This window comes from Notamacropus eugenii, chromosome 1, assembly GCF_028372415.1.
Source record: "Notamacropus eugenii isolate mMacEug1 chromosome 1, mMacEug1.pri_v2, whole genome shotgun sequence".
NCBI classification, from domain to species: domain Eukaryota; kingdom Metazoa; phylum Chordata; class Mammalia; order Diprotodontia; family Macropodidae; genus Notamacropus; species Notamacropus eugenii.
Genome location: NC_092872.1, coordinates 605,582,125 through 605,594,518, shown reverse-complemented (window position 1 = coordinate 605,594,518; position 12,394 = coordinate 605,582,125). Strand labels below are relative to the sequence as shown.

General features: G+C 38.3%; 1 protein-coding gene across 4 annotated transcripts in view; it reads right to left on the bottom strand.

Annotated features, from left to right (window-relative positions):
• Positions 1-796: 796 nt before the first annotated feature.
• The window catches only part of NPHP1 (nephrocystin 1), a 49,228-nt gene continuing 37,630 nt past the window's right edge, over positions 797-12,394 (bottom strand). For 3 of the 4 annotated variants that reach the window (XM_072634688.1, XM_072634687.1, XM_072634689.1), the window contains 5 exons: positions 11,710-11,809; positions 9,006-9,118; positions 7,541-7,614; positions 4,106-4,150; positions 797-2,138 (listed from right to left, as the gene is read on the bottom strand). In XM_072634688.1, the coding sequence (XP_072490789.1) occupies positions 1,866-2,138; positions 4,106-4,150; positions 7,541-7,614; positions 9,006-9,118; positions 11,710-11,809 (605 nt within the window). In that variant the 3' untranslated portion in view covers positions 797-1,865. Of the gene's footprint in view, positions 2,139-4,105; positions 4,151-7,540; positions 7,615-9,005; positions 9,119-11,709; positions 11,810-12,394 lie in introns of those variants that run through there. The other variant, XR_011972601.1, reaches the window with a different exon arrangement.

Genomic DNA, 12,394 nt, shown 5'->3' with positions numbered 1-12,394 from the left:
TAGAAATTTACTTTGGAACCTTACAGATGGGAGTCAATTTACCATTAATTGTGGGAAAGTCTCTTTGACAAGAAAGAGTGATTATCTCTGTTCTTTGAAAGGTTAAGATTAATGCCAAATCTCTGAAAATTATATTTGGAACCAGCAGTCTTTGTTTTCTCCTTCCTCTCTCTGATTCATTCCCCCTATTAAAAGCCAGGTGTTTTTGGTCTAGCTGGATCATGAGAATAATATAGGGCTGCCTGAGAAGTCTCAGTGCTTTTAGCTTAAAGCTTCACTAAGACTTCTGGAACACCCCACAAATATGGGAACCAACAAACCAACAAAAACCCCTCAAATAAGAAAATTCATGATTGGGTTTATAAAGTAGAATGGTCAACAAGATCATTTGGATGCTCTACCCATGAATAACTAAGAACTATCTGTACCCACCTGAATTCACCTTCGTAATCAAGCAGAAGCTTGTGATTAAACCATTAGGAATTAATGCTGCCAGGCATTTCTAAGGAATGCCATGAAACGCCCAAAAAAATCTAGAAAAAAATTAGTTGTATTTCAGCTTAAATATTCATGTGATTTAAATGTAGGTGTATCTATATTCTTGCACAAAAAGTCCTTTTGTGGGGGTAGGGTGGAAAGTAAAGAGAAATCACTGACTTCCCTTCAAGGCTATTGTACATCACTTAGGAAAGTTATGCTCAAATACTTGCATATTTGACAAGCAGTTGGTTGATGCCTCACATAACTTCTCCCCAGTGATTTTGCTTTGAAAGAAATAAGTTTTATGAACATCTCCTTCAAACGACTTTATCTTTTTATTTCAAGTAAAATCAGCATTTCCATATACATAGTAGATTGTATTGTGAATCTCTATTATGTACAATTTCCTTTACTTTTTAAGTATATAATAAATTAAACATGTAGCTTTCAAAGCTGTCCTGCCTGTCCATGTTGCCTTCTGGTTTTCTTTCTACTCTCTTAAATACTAAAAAACAAACAAACAAAAAAACTTCAGTTACTTAAAAAAAAAATCAACCCTGTTGTTAACTCTCTTCTCTCTTTGAACCCTGTTACTGCCTCTCTCCCTCTTGCTAGCCTTTGAAAAGTAAATAAATAAAAATAAAACCCTTAGAACACAAATGCATAATCAAAGAAGACAAATTCTTACACTTGCTATGTCCAAAACCCTAAGTGTGCCCTGCATCTTGAGTCCGTCTCCTCTCTGTGAGGAGAACGGTATGTGTCTCATCACTGGTTCTCTGGAATTGTGGCTGGTTATTGCACTGATCAAAGTCGTTTGTCTTTACAATGTTGTCATCATTTTGTAAATGATGTTCTACTCATGTCATTCTCCATCAGTTTCTAGGCTCCTCTGGAACAACTCTTTGGTTATTTCTTACATACAAGAATATTCTATGACATTCATATACCACAATTTGTTCATCAGTTCTTCAATTGATGGGTATCCCCTCCGTCTGCATTTCTTTGCCACTAAGAACAAGCTTCTACAAATATTTTTATGGACCCTTTTTCTCCTCCTTTGGTTTCTTTGAGGCACAGGCCTAGTAGGAGTATCACTAGGTCAAAAGGTAAAAACAGCATTTAATTTACCTTGAGAAATTATGGCATTTCCTTATTTTACAAAGTCATTTTAAAATGCACTTGAACAAGTGTTTCTTACAAAATATACTTTTGTATGTTTTTGAAAGTAAAAAAAAAACAGTAAAATTAGTAAAGTAAAAATACAGTCCACAATTGATGCTAACCATTTGGTCCTATCATTCTGCTCAAATGACCACTTAAGAGTTTACATTTATTACTACAGACAGTACCAGCTGGACTGGAATCTCAGTGACCAATCACAATTAGTTCACACTCTTCCGAGCTTCTCCTAAGAAGTCGTAGGCCTGCTCTGAAATGTCAAAAGGTTCATGAATACCTTCTGGTGACAGTAAGGCGTGAAGAGCGCCAGAGTTTTCTTGGTTTTGCTTAAGGAAGTCATAAGAGACTTTCCATCGAGTAGCTTCTGTTTCTTCTTCGGCCCATCTGAATGGCGGGAGGAGCGTGGAATGTAGGAGGGGGTACACACAATCATGGTAGACGAGGATGAACATGGACTTCAGAAACTCTCTGTCTCTCTGGGGAGACACACACACACACACAAACAAATAATCATTTAGGAAATTATTAAAAACATACAGACCTTGTTAGATACTTATGCTGCCACTTGACTGCCAAGAATTTTCCACTATGTCTGTCCTGTCCTTCCTGGCATTACTTGCTTTAGACCAGATGTGTCAAACATGTGGCCCATGAGCATGTAAGGCCCACAATACTCCCAAGTATGGCCCAAATCAGATTAAAATGTAATTGAGAAATATTTTACAAATTAAATAAAAATATAATAAGACAGACAATATTGCATTTTAAAACTAAGTATGAGACCCACAGGGACCCTTATGTATAGTTTAATAAGCCCCCAACTTTATGTGAGCTTGACTGCTTTAGACAATGGCTTTGAAGCTTAAGTTTTATATTTTAAGCTTAAGGAAGTTTTTGCACATATATCTGTACAACTAAGTCAGAGGGGACTGTGAACTTGGTTTTAAAAATATTTTGATAACTACATTTCAATGTAGTTTCCTTTACAATCCTATAATCACTTTGTTTTGTGTATTTAAAAACATTATTCTAAGAAGAGTTCCTCAAGCTTCACCAGACTACCAAGGAGGGGTCCATGACACATACCAAAACAAGTAACTCTTGGTTTAAGTCTAAGTTTCTTTTTAAGAAGACTTGTTAACATGATTAACAAAAGCCCAGGGAGTTGAATAATATATCATGGAAGGCTGTGAGCTAAACCTCAAAGCAGAACTGAGATCTCTGCTTTTATCTTCTACCTGATAGCAAAAATTAACCAAATTAATGTAAAATTATGTTAATGGATAAGAACCGTTTAATACATTACCCCTCCCAGATTATAAACCTGCTAAGCCTTTAACAGGAACATTTCAGCTCTTCTTTCACTGACGCCCAATTTCAATGCCTCATGTGGTGAAAATGTGAACCTTAGTTAGTGGAGATTATATTAGCAGAACACAAGCTATGGTAGGTCTTAGCAAACTTGAAAAGCTTTATACCTGGGCTCACACCAGACCAGGCATCTGTCATCCAAGGGTGAGCCTCATTCAATTTGGTCAAGCTCATCACCAGAAGGATGGTGAAGTTTTAAGGGTCATTACAACTCATGAAGACAAACTATTAAAATACAAAGACCCAGGCTGTTTCCATGCAAATAAAATCACAGGTGTTTTTTAAGTACTGAAATATTCAGTATGTTTTGCCAAAGGAGTGACTCAGATGGGAATTTCTAGTTGATGGAAGATCTCTTGAGCATGGCAGCCTCATAACTAGACACTGTTACCCATACCGCTTGTGGACGGGCCTGGCCTTGAGCAGAGCACTATGACAAATGCAGAATTAGAAATATATGAAACCTACCAATTCCAGCATAAGCCATGTATAGGCTATGCATAATTAATATAGGCCAATCTGATGTGGATATAATATTTGTATTTTTAAATTAAGGAAAAAAAAATAATTTTGGCCTCTCATTCCCTAAATTTTTTGTAGTTCAGCCTTCTATTGAGAGGTTGTATAGACAGGCCTTTAGTCATTAAAAAATACCGATTTTTTTCAACATGGCAACAACTTTACCACCCTGAGCCAAGCACTTTTCAATAAGTTCAGTTTAGCCGAGTTTCTGTTCTTTTTTTTTTCCCTTCCTTATTGTTTTTGTACCCACAGCTGGAAGGTTTTTGTAAAGATAAGACTGAATCTGGCAGCCAATCAGAAGGTCTAGATCAGAAATTTCCTTTCAAGATAGTGAAGCAGATTTAAAATGAACATTTTTATTAAATGTTTCACTGGGAATAAAAGGAATTCCTACATCAAGAAAGGAAAGTCCACACCCTTCTAAGATGTTTATTTGTTTGATTTGTAGTCATATAAAATACAATTTTATTTTGTTGGGACATGCTAGGGCCACATCTATTTTAGCCTGATAATGCAAAAATAGCTAAGTTTTATTAGGGGAAGAAATTACCTTTTCAGATCTCTTAAAAGTACTTTCTTTTTCAGCCCATGCAGTCTAAAAATTAAATATAGAAGTTTATATTAGTCTGAGTATTTAGACATATGCAAGTATAGTCTGTGAATAGGAGTGTCGAGGTTCAAAATTGGTGCCCCATGGGTCTGGGGAGGAAGTCAGAAAATGTCACACTTAGAAACTAAAGCTATGAAGAGTCAACATAAAACAGATGAGTTAAACAACTGAAGAAATAATCCACCTGAGTAGACAGCTAATTAGGTGCTGATGAAAACATCCCAAATCTCCTCAAGGGACCAGGGTAGCTCCCCAAACCAGTCAGCCAGACAGTTAGTCAATCAAGTCAGTCAGTTAGTCAACAAGCATCTATTAAGTGCTTACTATGTGCTAGGCTTTATGCTGGGGCCTAGGGGTTACAGAGAGAGTCAAGAAGCTCCCAATTTATTGGCTGAGATAACACATAAATAATTGTGCACATGAGATATAGAGAGACTGGCTGATATCAATGGGAAAGCCTTAAGAGTGTAGTGGAAGTGGTGCCATGTTGACTGGGAAAAGCTTCCTGCAGAAGGTGGGGTCTGAGCTGAGACAAGAGAGGAAAGTATGCCAGGCAGAGAGGACAGATGGTGGGTGCCAAGGCAAAGAGATGAGAGATGGAGAGTCGTTGAAGAGAAACAGCAAAAAGACCAGGAGATAGTAGAGAGAATAAAGTTTAACAGGACTGGGAAGGGAGGGATGGGCTGGCTTATGAAGGGCTTTGCACAAAGCCCTTTACATTTGATCCTGGAGGTAACAGGGAGCCACTGGGGTTTATTGGGTGTGTGTGTGTGTGTAACATGATGAGATCTTTAGCAAGATCACTTTGATAGCTGAACAAAGGATTGATTGGAGTGGGTAGAGACTAGAGGCAAAAATCAGAAGTAAACCAAAGTGTCCCCTAAATTCTCAAAAGACCCAAATTCCACTAAGGTGAAATAAAAATGAGATACAATCTAATTATTATGACATGTCTGTGTTACATGGTGGAAAATGAGGAGATGGGGGCAATGTTTGAAACAAACCACAAATAAGATCTGGGCTCAGTCAAAATCCTGTGAGTCAACCCATGTCTGTACATGCTTGCCTCCTACATGACCTGGTTCCCATGAGTTTTACAAATATGTCCCTCCCTTTACCCTTCTCTTTGCTAGGGCAGACCCTTCTACATGTAACCCTGATGCCATCCCTTCTGTTTTCTCAAAAAGATTCCTCCCTGTGGGGCAGCCAGGTGGCACAGTGCATAGAGCACTGGCCCTGGAGTCAGGAGGACCTCAGACACTTGACATTACTAGCTATGTGACCTTGGGCAAGCCACTTAACCCTAACTGCCCTGCCTTCCCCCCTCCAAAAAAAAAGAGTAAGAAGATTCCTCCCCAATCACTTCCTTATGCCCCTTTTGTGCTCCTCCCATCTTCACTTCCCTCCTCTCCCTTGGTTCCTTCCCTATTTCTTACACAGATGCTCAAGTAAGTCTCCATTATCTTAAAAACAAAACAAATCAAAACCCTCAGTCGATACCACCATCCCTGCTGGATATCAGTCTATATTTCTCCTCCCTTTCTTAGTCATTCCTTGATAAAACTATTATTCTTCCGTTTTCTTTCCTCTTATTCTTCTAAACCTTCTGCAATCTGGCTTCCATTCTCACCATTCAACTGAAGCTCCTCTCTCCTCCAGTTACCAACGACCTCTTAATTGCCAAATCTAACAGCCTCTTCCCAATCCTCATCCTTCTTGACCTTCCTGCAGCCTTTGACTTTGTCAACCACACTTCCCTCTAGCTCTGAGTTGATTTGATTATCACCTTGAATGTAGGTGGGTGGTTTGGTTGGGAGACCATATGGCCTACTGGCAAGGAGTAGGTGTGGATGGCCAGATGCCCCACACCCCACACTGAATGCTAATATAAGTAAAGCATTTTGCAAACCTTAAAGCATGATATAAATGTTAGATGTTATTATGGCTACTATTATTTGAGTGTGTGTGGGGGCATTTCTGCTTTTTATAAATTACTTAGCAAAGATATGGTCTATGAAATGGCAAAAAATATATATTTTACTACAGGGGAGTGGCATTACATACTTTTAGCCCATAAAAATGGGCTTGAATTTTGGCTCCGACACCCATTACCTGTGTGAACAAGAATAAGTTGTCTAATCTCTCCATGCCTCAATATCATCATGTAAAAGGAGGTGGTGCTAGCTATCTCCCAGGGCTGCTGCAGGGAGCAGTGACATAATGGGTCTAAAGCAGTTTTACACATAAAGTGGTACATGTTACAATTATTATGATTACAATATTTTTATTAACATGAATACTATACAGTTTGAACAATGTTCCATTAGCATACACATCATTATAAGTTTTCCAGAAGAGGAATAATTAAAGTCATTGTTAAAATTTTCAGTCTTTTCTTGAGTATGCAGTGCTGCCTGCTGAAATGCATATGTATATTTTGTGTACGACATGTTTGTATGTATATATGTGTGTATACAAATGCACGTGTATATATTTATACATGCACACACAAAACAACTTGCATTGGCAGAAAGAATTCCTTATGTGTGTGTATGAATGTACACATGTATGATATGTACATATGTTTACATGAAGTCTGTATCAGTTGACAAAGTGCCCATGTTAATGAAATGACAGATCCTTAAGGTATTAAAGAAGTACAGAGTAGCTTCAGATAACAGGCTACTTCTTTCACCAAGTCATTTGAAACCAAATGTGTTCATGCCTGTGTAAGCCTATGTATTCGTCAGGTCAAGCAGGGTTTGCAGTTGAAAGGGACCTTAGAGATTATCTAGTCCATCCCCTTTAATTTATAGATAAGAAAATTAGACAGGAGAGCCCAGAGAGATCTCAGGGTAGCCAGAGGAGAACGATAATAGCATCCAGAAAACTCAGGGAAGTATCTACAGAAGCCATGACCTACTGTGTATGAACGTAGGCACGTGTGTGCATGTGCGTGGCAGCATGAAACAGTGGAGGGAGAGACTGACTTGGAGCCAAGACAAACTGAGTTCAAATCCTGCCTTTGATATACACCGGTTGTGGTCCCCCAGAGAGGTTGCTGACCTGCATATGCCAATGAAATCACAAGTCATTGGACTTGTCTGTCTCTCTATCTGTCTGCATGTCTATCTGTCCGCCTATCTGTCTGTCTGTCTATCTACCTATCTACCTTCTAACTCTCCCCTAACATTTCCTCCAGCAGTTGCATTCTTCTTGTATTCACTTAAGTCTTACATCAGAATGACAATTTGATAAAAAGCAAAAAATCGCCAACTGCCCAATAAGAAAAAAAACACCAAGATTAAATGAGAAAATAAACCAAACATTTATCTACAATAATTAACAACAGCAATCATGATGCATATCACATACCCTAAGTATATCCATCAGGTCAGGTTGTTCCATGAGTTTAGGAAAGGTTGCTAGAATTGGATTACTAATTAAATCTAAAGTGGAAAAGAAAAGAAAATGATTTCATGGAACTTTCATTCACTGAAATATATTTTGTTACAATAATTATTTTTTAAAAAGTATTACCATTTATATGTATTATACAAAAAGAGCTGGCATAAGTATCAACCTGGATAAGTAAGATTTCCATATTAATAATACCAATTAAAGACCCCAAATTTTAGTGAGAAGGATTTGCAGGTACCTAGCCAGCAATCTGAATGACCTGCTACATTAACTACTTTTAAAATTAATGTAAAAATGAGCTATTTTATGACAGAATTGAATGAAATGCATTATTATGGGCATATGCAAAGAGTTCAATATGCAAGAATTCTACACAGACTAGAACAGTAAAGTGTTCTGTAACTATCATTCATTCATTCATTCACTCAACAGACACTTATCAAGTGTCTGCCCTGTACAGAGCATGGTGCTGGGGGAGCTACCCCTGTCTTAACAGTTCAGTAGAGGGAAAAGATCCATACACAGATTAACTATGCTAAACAATACTGTATGATAAGTGCACTCAACAAGTACAAGCCAAAGGGCTCTGGCTGTTACTGATCAATCTAGGACCCCTGATGGATAGAATTTTATTGGGCTGAACTGTGTGCAAGCTCAAACAACCTCTCCCTGCTCACGGGAAAATGTAACATCCTTTAATTTCCCTGAGGAGTTGCTTCACCCATGAAACTTTTCTTGTCATTATAATACGTCCCAAAGCACATGACTGAAAAGCTTGCCTTCTCCCTACAGTTACTGCTTCCTTAAATACAGCTAGTTCTCTCCATGCACGTCCCGTCTTCCTCCTATTTATTTAAGAGGCATTTCCAACAAGGGCACAGATCCTGAACACAGCTGACATGAAAAAAATGTACCAATAACACTCAGACTTATCCCAGAGATAATGTTGCCCCACATTTTCCACTTTAGACGCTTTGTTTAAATATGACAATTTTTTTCAGCATCATGTATCATATGAAGTAGAAGCTTCCCTTCCTGTTCAATAAGTTTAAATGTGAAACAAACAAGAGCGGCAGGTAACCTCCAAAGCCAGCGCAGAGCTCTTCCGGTCCTGAAGCCTCCTGAGACAATCACCCTGTAAGCAAAGTCCAGGTTAAATGGGAGTGCGGTGGATGGTGTCAGGGAGCTGAGACAGGCAGCAATCAGCAGCACCGTCTGACGGCTCCTAGAATAACCTGCTGTCAGGCAAATGGCCAGGGGCCAAGCCACTAAGCTCTGCTGACAGGCCCTACCTTGACCTAGTGAAGGAGAGAGCCAGCCAACCATGACCGTTCTAAACTTACAGAAACAGAGAACACCTACTCCCAAGAAAAGCACGGGCCGATAGAGCTGAAACTGAGAGCATGGGAAAAAGCCTCACCAGCATTCTGCATGCTTATCCTGTCTTTCAGGAGCACATCACCAAGAATTTCTCGATAGAACACCAACAGGTGAATGTAGCACATACTTCCTATTAATGTTTCTGGTAGTAGACTATTAAAGAAGAAGAAAAAGTTCATTTAAAAAAGAATACAATTCAGCCCAAAGTCTTTGTAACGAACAGCTCTGGAGCACTGCTTCATTATGCAGTAATTATAGTAATGACTTAAAGGAATGTCCCATCATGCAACTGGCTAATCAAAGACAGAAAACTTTCCAAATAATTTTATATTCTTCTAAATATGTGTTTAAGTGCCAACTACATGCCTCTGTGCCTGCTTTCATGTTTGTTTCTTAATATACTCACAAGTCTCAAGTTAAATGTCAAATAAAAAGAATCATTGTAAAGTTCCGGCTCTTTAGGCATTTTACAACTTGTCGGTCTGATACATTCACAAATGTATGAAAGAGTGAAAATCTAACTTTAGAAAGGCAATTGTGTACAACTGTGCAGAGTATCTTGAAACATACAGTGCAGGATGTACACATAATAACCATCGTTGGCAGTGAGCAGGAGGAAGCTTCTGTGTTAAGGAAAATCCTGAGTGGTTAAATAAAGGGTCCTAACTTTAATCAATACCCTTTCTTAGCTACAAGAAAGGGAGCATTACCAAGAAGAATGCATTACAGATGTTAGGACCAGATGCTGCCATTCTACTGAAAGAATAAAATAAACTACAACCTTATCTTAGGGAGCCGGTTCTCTAATTAGGGATCATCTGGTTTTCCCTGTCCAGGGACCCCTAGGAAGCTCTGTACTCCTAAAGTTAGAGTAGAACTATAGCTAGAAGGACTGACTTCAATCTCCAAAACTAGACTCACAACCCTACTCATACAAATGTACCCTTAATGCAGTATACAATAGGCTTTAATAAAATAAAGTTACTTTTATTTTGTGGGTAATTGGCATTTGGCATTCCCATGCCTTGCCCTGTAATTAGTGGAGTCTGTGCAACTGAAAACAGAAGTAAAAAGGAAACTGAAGTAACAAAAATCAAACAGAAGAACTTCTGATAACAATTTGAGTATTTGGGAATATTTAAAATATGGGCTCCTGCCTAAAGTTTCAAAACAGTTCTCTGAGCTAGATAATAACCACACTTTAAAATTATTTCTCTTATTCATCAAAAAGTAATGTAAATATTCAACACTTTACATTTTTCTCTTAAAATGGAGGTACTGCTATTTCCCACCTTTTGCTCTCAAAGGTACTGAGATAGTAACAGTTCATTAACAATAAGCATAAGATGAGGTCCAATGATCTACCATTTCTGTGTGCGGTTTCCCCATTAATGGTAATAGATTTGCACTGGTTCATCCCTATGTACAGCTGAGCTCCTTTACAAGTCAGCATTTAGCACAGTGTCTACCACATAGTAGGTGCTTAATAAATGTTTACTGACTGATATGTCCAGGGCTGCTGGTCAATGAGAGGAGGCTGTGGTCGTGGAGCAGTGTGAAGATGACTTCTATGGGGAACTGAATCCATGCTTCACCAGCACAAGGCCCTGGAAAAACAACTAAGTTTTTTACTAGCCACATCAAGCTGGGAAAACTTTGGGTCTAGGTCCAGCAACATCTTCTGTTCAGTTGAAAGACTGTACCTATTGTCCAAGGACCAGCCTAGCTCAGTTCAGAGGCTTGTCACAAGAAGGCTGACTACTGGGGGATGATTTGCCCTAGCAACTCATCAAATGAGTCTACTAGACTTATTTCTTCTATAGAGTTTTGGAACTATAGAGTACTGAAATAATTATATATATATATGACAAATAGAGAAGAGGAAAGTAAACTAAGGCACTAGCTTAGATAGATCTAGAATGGACAAATTCTTAGGGGTGAAGTGCTAGGTTTCCATTGGGTCACCCATTCATAGTCTCAAGGTGACAGCAACCACCTTCAGGTTAATCTGCAAAAAAATTAGAATTATTGGACGGGCAGGGAGAACAGGTGCACTAATAATGTGTTGTCAGTGGAGCTGTGAAGTGGTAACTATTCTGGAAAGAAATTGGAGCCACATTCAAAGAGTCACTGAAGCACATCACTAGTGCTGATCTAGTGCCTACACTAGTGCTAGACTAGTACTGACCACTAGTCTAGCAGAAGGAAGGTTGGCTTCTTCATCGTTCAGGACTTCTGAATGCCAAGCAAGCTAAATCACCTATTTCTCATTCATCTCTTCCATTCATGATATGCAAGTATCACTGCGTAGTTTTAAAGTTAGAAAGACAGGCTAAAAAGAGTATTTGGAAGAATTTTTCTTTGGTATTTTTTTTTGGCAATAGCGCTTAATATATGCAATGGAAAAAGTTTTACTATAAAATGTCCAGCTCTCAATGGGAAATGAGAAAAATGACAAAATCATAGATAAATACCATAAATGATACCGCAGATAATTGATACCAAATTTCAACCAAAGTTTCTACATCCTCCAATTATATTATTATATTTCAAGAAGAAAACTAGACTGATTTGTACATTACTGCCTCTTAAATTTCTCTAATAACCCTTTGTACAAGTGATAATGAGTATTAAAATTGCCAATAGGCAACAAGCAAGTAAAGCAAAGGCACAGATAATCCAGACTGACTAATCAACTTGTGAATAACTCAGCAGTGAGCACACGTGGAAAAATCAACACCAACCTCAATATGCTTCTTGACCTTCTATTCAGAGATCTCAGTTTGACCAAGAGTTGAGGTTGTCTCCTCATTGTCATCATCTGATGAAAAACACTGCTGGTTGCTTTAAAAAAAAATTAGAAATACATCTGAGAACTGATATTTTGGATAGTGTTATAGAGGAAAAGGACTTTAAACATACTTATCAATTAGAAAAGACAAATTATACAAAATGTTAGTCATTAACATCATGAGTAAAGGCGTGGAAGAGACAAGGTCTAGTGACGCTGGATATCATTCTTCCCCAACATATGGAGCCCAGAGAATAAAATGCCACCCCATTTCGTGAGATGAATGACAGCATTAGCCTCAGCTAGAGTTTATAAGATGATCATAAGGAAGAGCAAATGTGGGGTTAACTCTAGGGAAATGTGCACTGTAACACAAACTCCAAGTTCTTCCACTAGGTTTGGCAAACCTTTCTGAATAAATGGAAAAATCCTAAATTAGAAGCAAACAGGAAGGAGGCAAAACAAACTTGAGATATGGGAAAAGGACTAATTAAATGGGGGATCATCTACCTCTCTTCTTGGCTCCCACATTCATTCTCATATTCTCTCCCAGGACAATGGGCTCTCAGAGAAGGACAGCCTTTAACATTAAATCTGGTACTTTCTAATGCTCAATTTAAGTGATAGCTTGTATAGGA